General features: G+C 40.0%; 1 protein-coding gene across 1 annotated transcript in view; it reads left to right on the top strand.

The window, feature by feature from the left end:
* Positions 1-12,640, top strand: part of NEK10 (NIMA related kinase 10) — a 76,333-nt gene that overhangs the window by 28,780 nt on the left and 34,913 nt on the right. Inside the window, exons 9-14 of the mRNA XM_029911002.1 lie at positions 261-328; positions 1,279-1,358; positions 4,456-4,542; positions 6,909-7,133; positions 8,031-8,170; positions 9,294-9,355. Coding sequence (XP_029766862.1) covers positions 261-328; positions 1,279-1,358; positions 4,456-4,542; positions 6,909-7,133; positions 8,031-8,170; positions 9,294-9,355 — 662 coding nt within the window. The remainder of the gene's footprint in view (positions 1-260; positions 329-1,278; positions 1,359-4,455; positions 4,543-6,908; positions 7,134-8,030; positions 8,171-9,293; positions 9,356-12,640) is intronic.

The raw sequence follows: 12,640 nt of genomic DNA on the forward strand, positions 1-12,640 counted from the left end.
AGAGAGTCCTGTGGCACCTTTAAGACTAACAGATGTATCCAACGAAGTGGGCATTCACCCACGAAAGCTTATGCTCCAATACATCTGTTAGTCTTAAAGGTGCCACAGGACTCTCTGTTATAAATTATATCATGTCAAGAACATACGCAATTTCAGAGTGTAAGTCAATGTTTTAGACCTGTTATTTTATTACTCTATTAATAAAATGAAAAATCTTAAATTTGAGACACTCAGTTTATGTGATTTCCTTCATTTCACAGATATTTTTCAAAAACTCTCTGCTGTTAAAGATCAAAGAGAATGGGTTATAGCCAGTGGAGCACATAAAGTAAGTGGTTTAAAGAACTGCTAATTATAACCAATCAACTACCTGTGTGAATGATTTATGCTTCCCATATTTGATCTACACTGCAATTAAACAGACCCTTAGCCCAAGCCCCACAAGCCTGAGTCAGCTGGCACAGGCAACTTGCGGGTTTTTAATTGCAGTATAGACATACCCTCCCACAGACATGTGTGGAACACTTTTGACCTCATTGAGGCTCATCATGATGGCAAGGGTGTTCACTTAGTGCGATCTGTTTGTAGATTTGGGGCCAAAATTAGAAACAGTTGAGATCAGTACTAGTGCAACTAGTGTTTCATGGTATAAGTTTGCTGATGCAAAATGAAGGCAATTTTATTTACATCAGATGGTTCAGGAGAGAAAAAAGCAGACCATGAAGTAGGGCAGGCTTACAACAAGTAAAAATGGAAAACTGGTTTATTTTAGAAAACCACAACTGCATTTATAAAAATATTAAATATATAAATCACTTTAAGATCTGAGTTATTAACAGAATACATGTGAAGCCTTAAAATTACAAACATAATTATTTTAAATATAAACTAAAAAGCTTTTTACTTGGTCGGACCTAAGTTCAGGGTTTTCAGTGTCTTGCAGCAGCAGATGCCACCCTTAGTACTTTAAGTAGGGCAGATGCTTTACCCTGCTTGAGTTGTTTCAGATACTGTGTTGACTATTGGAGGAGAAACACACTTTCCTGACCTTAAGACTTGGAAAGTATGGAAAAGAGCAAAATGCTTTTCTGATATATTTATTTTAAATCTCCAAGGCTAGTCATGCATTCAATGATGATTTAGTGTCTTTGCTAGATATGTACATTTATTTATTTTAATGGCATTTAAATTTTACTGAACAAATATGCATGTTTAGGGCCCTAATTGAAAAACATATCATGTTTATAGATTTATCTTTTTAAATCTCTAATTTTCCAGACTTTAGTAAATTTGCTAGGATCCAGAGACAGTAATGTACTGTTGGGTGCACTCCTTGCTCTTACTAGCTTAGCAGAAAGGTAAGTTCATTTTAATAGCTGTTGTTTGCAATTAATCTTAGCTCTTGCCAAAATATTGAAGCTGACATATACTGGGGGATAAGTGTTACTGTACAAGCTAAAGTCTCTGTCCTGAAGAGATGTAGACATATGCTTATGTTAGTCTGTCTGGAGTGGCTCACAACCGTGAGTGCCTACCTCAGGGTAGACTGTCAAAAACAGGGCATACACCCAAAATGGGTGGTAAATTCTATAATTAGATTTCACCAAGCCAATGACAAATATGAACTCCTAGATCATTGTAACAAGTCTTACCATGGAGTCACAGACAGTGCCTTTAGACTCTCCAGTCTATCTTGCCACCTAAGCAAGCTGAACTTAGTGATGAATGGTCACTTACACCAAAAAATCACGAAATATTCAGGTTGCTTCCAGTCACTTACCCCAGATCAATTGGTCTAGATTTTACACTAAAGACAACACTTGTAGCCAATCCCATAATAAACTATCTAAAGGTTTACTAACTAGGAAAAAGAAATTAGTTATTTACAGGTTAAAGTAAGCAAACGTATATGCACAAATGAGTTACAATCTAAATTCTAAGAGTGACAGAGTTGTAGTGATCTGTCAATTCAAAATGTCTTTCAGGACAGACCCAGGGGTAACCCCCCGGAATCTCTGGATTCACTTGAGTATTCCTGGCCCTGTGAGAGTTCAAACAGCAAAGAGATGACAAATTTTCCTATACCTTTGTTTTATTTACTTTATAAGCCTCCAGGTCCATAGGATTAGCTTCCTTGCATGTAGCATTTCCAAGGTCTGATAGGGCCATTTACCAATCCTTTGTATTCCTTGATGGCCCATCTCATTTTGATTGTTCTTCTGGATGGGTGGGAGAAACACTCTTCCCATCTGATTTCAGATGTTTAGAGCAAACATTTTCAAAGTCCTAAAGCAAAACTTATATATTTCCTTATAGCACTGAATACAGAAATTACAAATAAGATAAATGCATGCAGCAATTTACAAATATTCCGTAGAGTCTAAACACTAAATAGTCTTATAAGACTAATACCTATTTTGAGCAACACTAACATATAAGAGAACTGGTCTGCTCTGCTGCTATGAGTTTGTCAGTTCTTAGCTAATGCCTACAGCATTGATCAGAGCTGGCACTTGGTTTACCAGCATTACAGTTTAACTTTACACTGAAGCCAGTGGGACTGCTCACAGTTTGAAAAGTACATGTATAAGCCTTTGCAGGATCAGGGCCTTACTCTTTCCAGTTGTTTAAATACACATAGTCCCTGATCCTTCAAGACAGATCCTATACCCATGTTGGACCACTTTGCAAGATTGGGGCCATACAGTCCCATCCCGCAGTCCCTATGCAGGCCTTGGAGTTGATGTTCTCCATTATTATTCTATTGACTTCCAAACTTGGAGAACAACTTTATGCTTTAGAGATTTTACACACAGAGAGAGAAAAGTGAAAAGAGTAGAAAGTTGATACAATCAGTTGTGAGAAGTCCTCATTGAGACTTCTCCAGAATCTCTCTTCTCTTCTGTCAAAACAGAAGGCATTTGAAACATATTTCGGTTTGTATTCTCTATTAACTCCCCCCCCCCCCCGAGATAATCAGAATAATAATATATAGATATTTTGGTCTTCCATTTAATTTTACACTAGGAGTGAAATACGTTTATCTTGCCTGAATATCTTTAACCTGATGTTGAAAGGTTGTTCGTTTTCAAATACCATTGCACAAATCACACCTGCAAAGGCCAGAATTTTTCACCCCCAAAAGAACACATAAGTTCTCCGGTTTACTTAGGCCATGTCTACATTTACAAGCTTACCGTGGCACAGCTGTACCAATACAACTGTGCTGCTGTAAGAGCATTTGTGTAGCCACATTAGGCTGACATGAAGGGAGCTCTCCTGTCGACATAATAAAACCAGCTCAACGAGTGGCAGTAGCTATGTTGGCGGGAGAGCTTCTCCCACCGACATAGCGCTGTGCATATGAGTGCTTATGCTGGCAAAACTTATGTCCCTCAGGGGTGTGTTTTTTTGCAACCCTGAGCAACAAAAGTTTTGCCAACATAAGTGCTAGTGTAGACATCACCTAAATGTAAAATCCACTCGCAATTCAGAAGAATGCTTATTCCAAATCCCTACTAGTGAAGATAAGGGCTGAATTTGTAATCTATGCTTTTCTTAAATCCATTATTGTCTTCAGCAGCTTTCCAAAAATGCTGTTACCTTTGTCAGAATAATTAGTCCACTTTCAGTTAACTCTGCTTCTTTTAGTACATTTGTATGTTTTGCTTTTCCTTGTAGTAATTTAAAACTGATTTTCCCTCAGTTGAGTACTCTTTAATACTCTTTTAAATTATTTGTAAAGATTCTTAATTTTATCTGAAAAGAACATCCTATATAATGGGTAAGCAGTTATTTCAAATTAGGGCTCTGAGTCAGGAGAGAAGTAAGTCCTTAACTTTAAGTAATGAAGTCAGCGAGACTTAAGCACATATTTAAGTGTTATTCTGAATATGGATACTTTCTTGAATCAGGGCCTAGATTATTATAATCTTCTAGAGTTAAAGAATTTGGTGATTATGATGCCCTGTAAATTCAGTTATTTACTTGTAAATTGCAGCTTCCATTGAATATTCCTCACATAAACTACTTTTATTTACACTTGCACGGGATAAGCAAAATAGTAATAGAATATAATAAAAATATGAAGACATTATATTGGCATAATAAAAAATTAAACCTCAGCTTTTGATGTTAATTTTTTCAAAGTTAGTTTTCTAAGCATATTAAATATTTAACCTTTTTTTCTCATTTACCATGTTGATGTTTCACTAAAACAATCTGTTTTATAAAAAAAAAAAGAGTAAACTTATGCAGTGTCAGTGTGGAACCAACTTATTTTTGTATTTTTAAACCTGCATATACAGTGTGACATCATTACTTGAGCCATAAGGAAATACAGTGAGCCAAAGCAATGGATGATGAAGTATAAGTGGGCAGAAGTTAAGTAAAAATAACACTTGTTTTTCATATAATTTTATTTTATATAAATATCCAAAAATTTTCCATTTGTAGCCCAGAATGTAGGGAGAAGATCAGTGAGCTCACCATTGTAGAAAACTTGCTGGTGATATTACATGAATATGACTTGCTATCTAAAAGGTAGGACCTTATTTATAGACTAATTATGTTAAATACTTTTCTGTTTTAAATTTTATTTTGATTTACAAACATATTGCATTTATTTAATTAGAGTGGTAAAGTTTCAAAGCTGTGGCATTTAAAATCAGATATTGATGCAGTAAAATGTTCTTTGGTAGTTATCTAGTACATGTTATTGTCTTTCTTCCCATTGATGGGTTACATCCTAGCCTACAATTCAGCATAAATGGACTGTAAAGCTGCCCTAAAGGATAACTGAGAATTCCCTGGGCACTAGACCACTGCCACCTGTGGGAGCTGGAGGCATGGCCAAAGAGCATGCTGGACTGTGGTATTTCACTTGGGGGCCATTATAACATGGCATAAATTTGAGCAGCCCTGAGACTGCTCTAGTTTATATCTGGGACTGGTTCAGATCCCAACAGTCTTGTGGATCAGAGGTGTACAAAGATATTTCCACCTACTTTAAAGTCATCACAGCTCAGTTGGATTTGATGATTGGGGCTGATAAGTCCATATTTGAAAGAAACTGGTGGTAAAGTGATCACTGGCTATTAAGTACAAAACATCAAGAAATCAAAAACACTCTCTCAAACATGATTGCATTCCAGTCACCAAAGAATATCAGACATTTTAAAACAGAGGTTTTATTGCATATTTAACTTATAATTAGGGACAGGGAAACCAAATAACAGGAACAAACTGAATCTTCTGGCATATTTGAAAAAAGTTCTGGTTAACTTAAAAAAAAATACTACTTCATTATGAAAAAAAAAAAAAAAAAGGAGTGACCATGACAGAAAAGATTCTCTGCTGAATATTGCTCTGTGACTACAGTAGTCTTAAGTTTCAAATTCAAGGAAGAAGTAATTGAAGCTGAAAGATTAGTTAAGTTTGAAGGTTCAAAATATGAGTTTTAATTTTTGTACACTTCAGCGCTTTGTGATTCCAGATGGAAGTAGAAGAGCCAAAACACAGTGAAATATCCTTTTCTTGTGGTCTCTCTAGCCATATTGTGGAGGAAGGAAGTAATAGAAATCTTGTGAGAACTTTTTCTTGTGACATTTCCAGCCAATTCTGTGAACACAAGTGTGGAGAAAGATCCATATTCTACCATAGGTTATTCTACCATAACCTATGAACCTTCTGAAGTTCATCCACCACTACTTGTAATCCATTAAAAAGAAAGAAGGAATTCAGAAAAACGACAGCAATGGCTGACGAGTTCACCTGGAAAGCATTATCGATGGAACCAGAATCCAGCTTCGCTGAATATTAACACAGTAATGCAAAGGGCTGGTGCGGCCAGCCCTGCAATTGCAGGAACCTGCAAGACATGGGTCTCCACCTGTTCAAAGGCTGTGTATACTGTATTAGCTGCAGTGTCACAGGGTCTGGAGTATGAATTGCAAAAGGATTAATGGACACAAATCTGACATCAGGAATCATAACATTCAAAAATCAGTAGGAGAACGCTTTAACTTGTCTGGTCATTCAATGAAGAGACCTGCGGGTGGCAATTTTGCAACAAAAAAGCTTCAAAAACAGACTCCAACGAGAAACTGCTGAGCTTGAATTGATATGCAAATTAGATACAATCAACTTAGGCTTAAATAGAGACTGGGAATGGCTGAGCCATTACAAACATTGAATCTATCTCCCCGTGTAAGTACTCTCACACTTCTTATCAAATGTCTGTACTGGGCTATCTTGATTATCACTTCAAAAGTTTTTTTTCCTCTTACTTAATTGGCCTCTCAGAGTTGGTAAGACAACTCCCACCTTTTCATGCTCTCTGTATGTGTATATATATCTCCTCAATATATGTTCCATTCTATGCATCCGAAGAAGTGGGCTGTAGCCCACGAAAGCTTATGCTCAAATAAATTTGTTAGTCTCTAAGGTGCCACAAGTACTCCTGTTCTTTTTGCGGATACAGACTAACACGGCTGCTACTCTGAAACCTGTCTTCATGCTGACTAAGTGCCCTATAGCACCATCTCTGATTTCAGAGCCCCATCTGAAGTGAATTTAGAGAGGCTTTCAGACATGTCTGAACAGACAGATAATACACGTGCAGGAAAGTGATACAAACTTATTAGTGTTATGAATTACTGCACACCAAAAGTGTGACAGGCTTCATTTAATAAAGTTTAGGGCCTTTTTAATGGGTGAATAAAATATGACACTTTATTGAATGTAACTTAACAGAAAATGTATTATAGATTACTTGGGCATCTTTGTATACACAGTAGCACTAAGTAACAAGAATGTAATAGGAATTTCAATAATAATTAACTGTCTGGGTGATTTAACACAGGTGACCTATATGGTGTGGTTATAATTTGTTGCTGATCTCTTTCTAGGCTGACTGCAGAGCTGCTACGCCTCCTCTGTGCTGAGTCACAAGTCAAAGAGCAAGTGAAACTGTATGAAGGAGTTCCTATCCTGCTCAGTTTGCTTCATTCAGATCATCTCAAGCTTTTGTGGAGTGTAGTTTGGATTCTGGTACAGATTTGTGAAGATTGTGAGACTAGTGTGGAAATCCGTATTTGGGGCGGTATCAAGCAACTCCTTCATATATTACAGGGGTAGGTCTTCAGTCTTCAAAATCAGTATAATTGTCAATGACTTTGCCTCATATTTTAAGGTCATCACACAACCATTTGACCTCAGGAGGTCATCTAGTCCAACCACCTGCTCAAAGCAGGACCAACACCGACTGAATTATCCCAGCCAGGGCAATGTATAAAAAAGTGCTTTCATCCTCTGCTTCTGATGGTATTTGCAGACCTTGCATACTGCAGAAATTAAAAGAAATCAGGTGGATAATTCAAACATTAATGACTATGAAGTGTATTTTTTTCAAATATACTATGCTTTTCAAATGTATAACATGGCTTTGCTGTGTTAAATCAGTTAAATAGAGATAAAATATATAGTTAGTGTGCATACAATTTCCATGTTGATTAGGCAGGTAGAAAGGGACATCTATTTCATTATTTGGATTTATGAATTTTTTTATAGTATGTTAAATTTTCAGTCTAGTGATAAGACCGTGGGCCTAAATTTTCAACAGTGACTAATGATTTTGGATACCTGAGTTTTTGGATGCCCAACTTAAGCTATTTTCAAGGGCCTAATTTTCAGAAAATCCTCTAAAAATCAGGCCCCATTAAAATATTTGTAGTTGAGCACCCTAAATCAGTACTTGCTTTAGTAAATTTAGGTTACAGTTCAAACTCTTCCCCACAATGTCTTATTTGAAACTATAAAGGGGGCTAAACTGTTTACCCATTCACTGTGTGGTTTATATCTGATGTTTTTGATGTTAATTTGAAATGCATAAGTGCTTTTTACATTTTTCATTGTGGAATATATGTAGATATAGAGAATAGAGACAGAAATAGGAATCCAGGCAAATTTCAGAAATGACTAACAAAGATATTTATTAAATATTTATTTTACGCTGTGATTTGTTTTTCCAGAGATAGAAATCTAGTTTCTGATCGTTCTTCTGTTGGGAGTTTATCTAGTGCAAATGCAGCAGGGAGACTCCAACAGCTTCGTTTGTCAGAAGATTTAAGTCCTCAAGAAATACAAGAAAATACTTTCTCCCTTAAAGCAGGTATGTATATTGGGCCTGATCTTCCACAGCTTTACATTTTTTATAGTCATTTATACCTGGGCAAAGTGGGGCGCAATGTTATCAGATCAGAATGGTATCATTGTACATTCACTCTGCAGAGGAGGAGAATCGGGTCAGCTGTGAGGTTTTTGAGATGTGCAATATCAATGTATTTTTCATCACAAAATGAAGGAAGTAGTATTCAAGAGCTCAACTGGTGTTTCTGTTTTAAACTCCTGCTTTAACTCAAGGAAAATTTAAATTCAATTATTAAAGTTTTGCTTCAGATCCAACTTTAGTGTACTCATAAATAGCCTTGAAAGGATTAGATTTTATCAGTAAATGTTGGTAAACACGATTCCACCATACATACACAAAGTGACAACACATCAATAATAATCAAAATTTACAGATAACCAAAGTAAGAAAAATGTTGCTTGAGAACTTATTAGAATTTGATTTAAGGATATATATGTTGTATATTTTGATGTCATGTTGACAATTTGTGTTTTAACTGTTATAAAGGTTTAACTTTTAAAATCTCAATGTCTACTGCCATTAAATAATTGTCTGACTCGCCCCCCACATTTGTGACCCTTCCCCCATGATTTCTTGCAGCTATGAAAATGTAAATAGCTAAAAACTGAAAAAATGCTTAAAACCCATAATTTTACATAACTGTGACAATTTAAATTGATAAAAATTTTAAAAATGCTTAAAATAAACAATAATATCTGTCAAAATTATTAAATACAAATTAAGTTCTGCCAAGCCTACTCATAATGTGCTTATCCTGGGGATAATATATTAGAACTCGTTCAGACTTTCAGTTTCACCTCTCAGGACCCAGTAGCGCTCAGGTGACATTGCTTAGTAGGTCTCAGTATCACGGTCCTCTCAAAGAAATAGCATGCACCTAACATCAGAGTCTGTCTGGGACATATTTCTGGTGTACTTTTTATGACTGCTTCCTTGATATTCCTAGTGTAAGTCAATGGGAGGTAGGCACCTAACTTGCTTAGGTACTTTTGTAAATCCTGTTAAGCACCTATCTGCATCTTTAGGCACCTAAGTACCTTTGTGAATCAGGTCCTGAATATTTATATATGATTTTTCATTCTAGCTTGTTGTGCTGCAATTACTGAACTGGTGCTCAATGACACTAATGCTCACCAAGTAGTACAGGTAGGAAGACTTTATTCAGTTAAGGTAAGGTGTTTAAGTGTATCACTGGTATCACTTTCATATCTCTTGTTTGTTTACTTGTGTCTCCTTGTGCATTTTTATTGGTTGTTTATAACTCTTATAAACTCATAGACATTAAAGCCAGACGGGACCATCATGATCATCTAGTCTGACCTCTTGTACATCACAGGCCCCAGAATCTCACAGTAATAGGCCCATAACCTCTGGCATTGTCTTTCACCCCTAGGGCTCTTCTTCCATCCTGGTCTGATCTCCCAGCCAGTCCTCCAAGCTCTCCTTCACTGGGGCTCTGACGTCCAGTCCCAAACACAGGCAAGGTTTCCCACCTCTACAGCAGCCTCCTAGTCACACTGGGCTTTATTCACTAAGCGTACTGGTCCTACAGGAGCCTTTTCCTTTTTGGCCCAGAAGTGTCCACCAGCGCAGCTTCCTGGGCTTCCCCTTTTTAATGCAGCCACCTTCTACTCTGTATAGGGAATTGCCTGAGTCTCCTCAGGTGAGGCTCATTCCATTACCAGGGTTGGCTTAGCCCCAGGCTCTCCAGCCCACAGGGCAGGCCACTTTGTTACATTCACCTTTTGCAAATTCTTGATTTTGTCCAGGGGAATCATATGGAGGTGGGAATAAAGCATTTCCAGCTGTACATCCTGCTTAGAAGTCATCCTGGCCTGCAGTTGCTGGGGAAGACAGCCAAAGGCATGCAGCCACAATGTCCAGCTTATTGCCCTTATGAAAGGAGTACAGTATATGTAGGGTGACCATATTTCCCCAAGAGAAAATGGGACACCCCCAGCCGCTCACCCGAGGCACACCCTCCCCACGTGAGGCTGTTGCCTGGTCACTGGAAACCTGTGGGGGCCCCCTCAGGAGGTTGTTGCCAAGTCCCCCTGTGGAGGGCTGGCATCTCCACTGGCCCCCTCCACACTGCAACCCCTTTTTTGACAAAAATGGGCATTTGTCCTTTTGCTCTTGCCAACTGATCAAGTCAGCAAAGGCAAACGGGACAAATCCCTCCTTTTGGGGAAAAAAAAGTCAGGACAGCCTGGACAGGGCTTAAAAAAGGGACTTTCCCGGCCAAAACGGAACGTATGGTCACCCTAAATATATGGCCCCAGCAAGTGTGTGTTGTTGACTGCAGGATACATTCTAGCTTGGACGTGTCCATAACTGGAAGGCTACACCTCCTTGGGAGATAACAATGCCTAGATGTTATATAGTGCTTTTCATCCATAGATCTCAAAGTGCTGGACAGGGCACACTGATGTGCATGCCACCCACTTAAATACTATGGGTCTGCTTCTGCTGAAGTCAAGTGCAAAACTCTCAGGAGCAGGATAATACCTTATGAAAGGACCCTACTCTGCTGCTAGTGTGTTTACCAGTATTGAACAAGGATGCAAAATGCCTATTTGTAGACATTTGGCTTATTAACTCTTATTAGTCACTATCATATAATTAATTTTTAGGCAGAACTCATTAAGAACTGGCTGGGCAATATGGCCAATATTGCTATATTTTAGTGTATAAGTAGGATTGCTCAGATATGAGTTTCTTTTGGTTAACAACTGTCAACTCATAAATCTATTTCCTTCTTTTTGACATATTCAGGATAGAAAAAAATTGTCTTAGAATTGACTGACAAACATAAATTCTAAGGCTCATGAACACTCTGGCATTTCATCTCTGGACTTGTGGATTTTAACAAGTGACATCATTTTAATTGACTAGAATTTATGGTTCTGAAAATGGTTTTAATTAGTGGACTCTTGTATGGATCCCATGCACACCCCAAGATGCTAGAACTCAGTAATTAACGCCAAATAAAAAAATCATAGACATCTATTATATACTAAATTTTAAGTCAAGACCATGAATGATACATGAGTGAAATCATCAATACATTCACTTTAAACCCAGAGACGTACCTAAAGGGAGTAGATCAAGGGTTCTCAAACTTCATTGAATTGAAACCCCCTTCTGACAACAAAAAGTTATTACACAACCCCAGGATGGGAGACCAAAGCATGAGCCTGCCCAAGCCTCACCGTCCCAGATGGGGGGGCCAAAGCCTAAGGGCTTCATCCCAAAGCATGGGGCTTGTAACCTGAGCCCTGCCACCCCAAGCTGAAGCCAAAGCATGAGCCCTGGGCGGTGGGGCTCAGGCTTCAGCTTGGCCCCGGGCGGTGGGGCTTGGGCTTTGGGCCTGGGTGGTGTGCCTTGGGCTTCAGCTTCGACCCCTGGCGGTGTGCCTCGGGCTTAAGGCCCAGGCAGAAGGGCTCGGGCTTTGACTTTGGGCCCAGACAGTTGGCACGGGCAGAGGGGCTCAGGCTTCAGCTTTGGGCCTAGGTGGTGGGGTTTGGGCTTTGGCTTTGGGCCCGGGTGGAGGGGCTCGGGCTTCGGCTTTGGGCGGTGGGGCTTGGGCTTTGGGCCCAGGTAGTGGGGCTTGGGCTTTGGCTTTGGGCCCAGGTAGTGGGCTCGGGCTTCAGCTTCGGCCCCAGGAGGTGCGGCTCGGGCTTCGGGCCCAGGCAGAAGGGCTCAGGCTTCAACTTTGGGCCTGGGCGGTGGGCCCAGGCGGGGAGGGGCTCAGGCTTCAGCTTTGGGCCCAGGTGGTGGGGCTCAGGCTTTGGCTTCGGGCCCAGGCCCCAGCCAGTCTAACGCCAACCCTTGCAACCCCATTAAAACGGGGTTGCAACCCACTTTGGGGTTCTGACCCACAATTTGAGAACCACTGGAGTAAAGGGAAGGAGATTGCTTAGATAGAACAGGCACAGGGTGTTGGAATACTTTCGGTGCCTACTGGGCAAGAGGAGGAGTAGAAAAGAGTCTGAAAAAAATTAACTCCTTGTATAGCTTAAGCACTCAAAGGCAGATAAAGATTTATCGGGGCCCTGGGCACAAAGAGGTTTTAGGCTTACCACAACCCCTTGCTATGGGCCCCACACCCTGCTCTTCCTCTCCCCCGCAAGTCCGGCCCTTAGCCAGGCTAGAAGCCAGAGCCAGGCCGTGGTAAGAGCCATGGCTGCCCACGGAACCCAGGCCTCTGTGATGAGCCCTGGACTCTCCACCTGCCCTGGGTGGTGTGCCCCGGGCAGCTGGAGGGTTTGGGGCTCCTCACAGCAACTGGGGCTCACGTGGTGGCTCTTACATGGCCCGGCTCTGGCTTCTGGTGGGACCCCAGGGAAAAGAGGAGGAGTGAGGGTCAGGGCCTCAGGGGAAGAATAGGAGCAGGATGTGGGGTCACAGTTCTGGCATCGGTGGCCCACC

Source organism: Terrapene carolina, unplaced genomic scaffold (genome assembly GCF_002925995.2).
Source record: "Terrapene carolina triunguis isolate 2854851 unplaced genomic scaffold, T_m_triunguis-2.0 Scaffold84, whole genome shotgun sequence".
NCBI lineage: Eukaryota > Metazoa > Chordata > Testudines > Emydidae > Terrapene > Terrapene triunguis.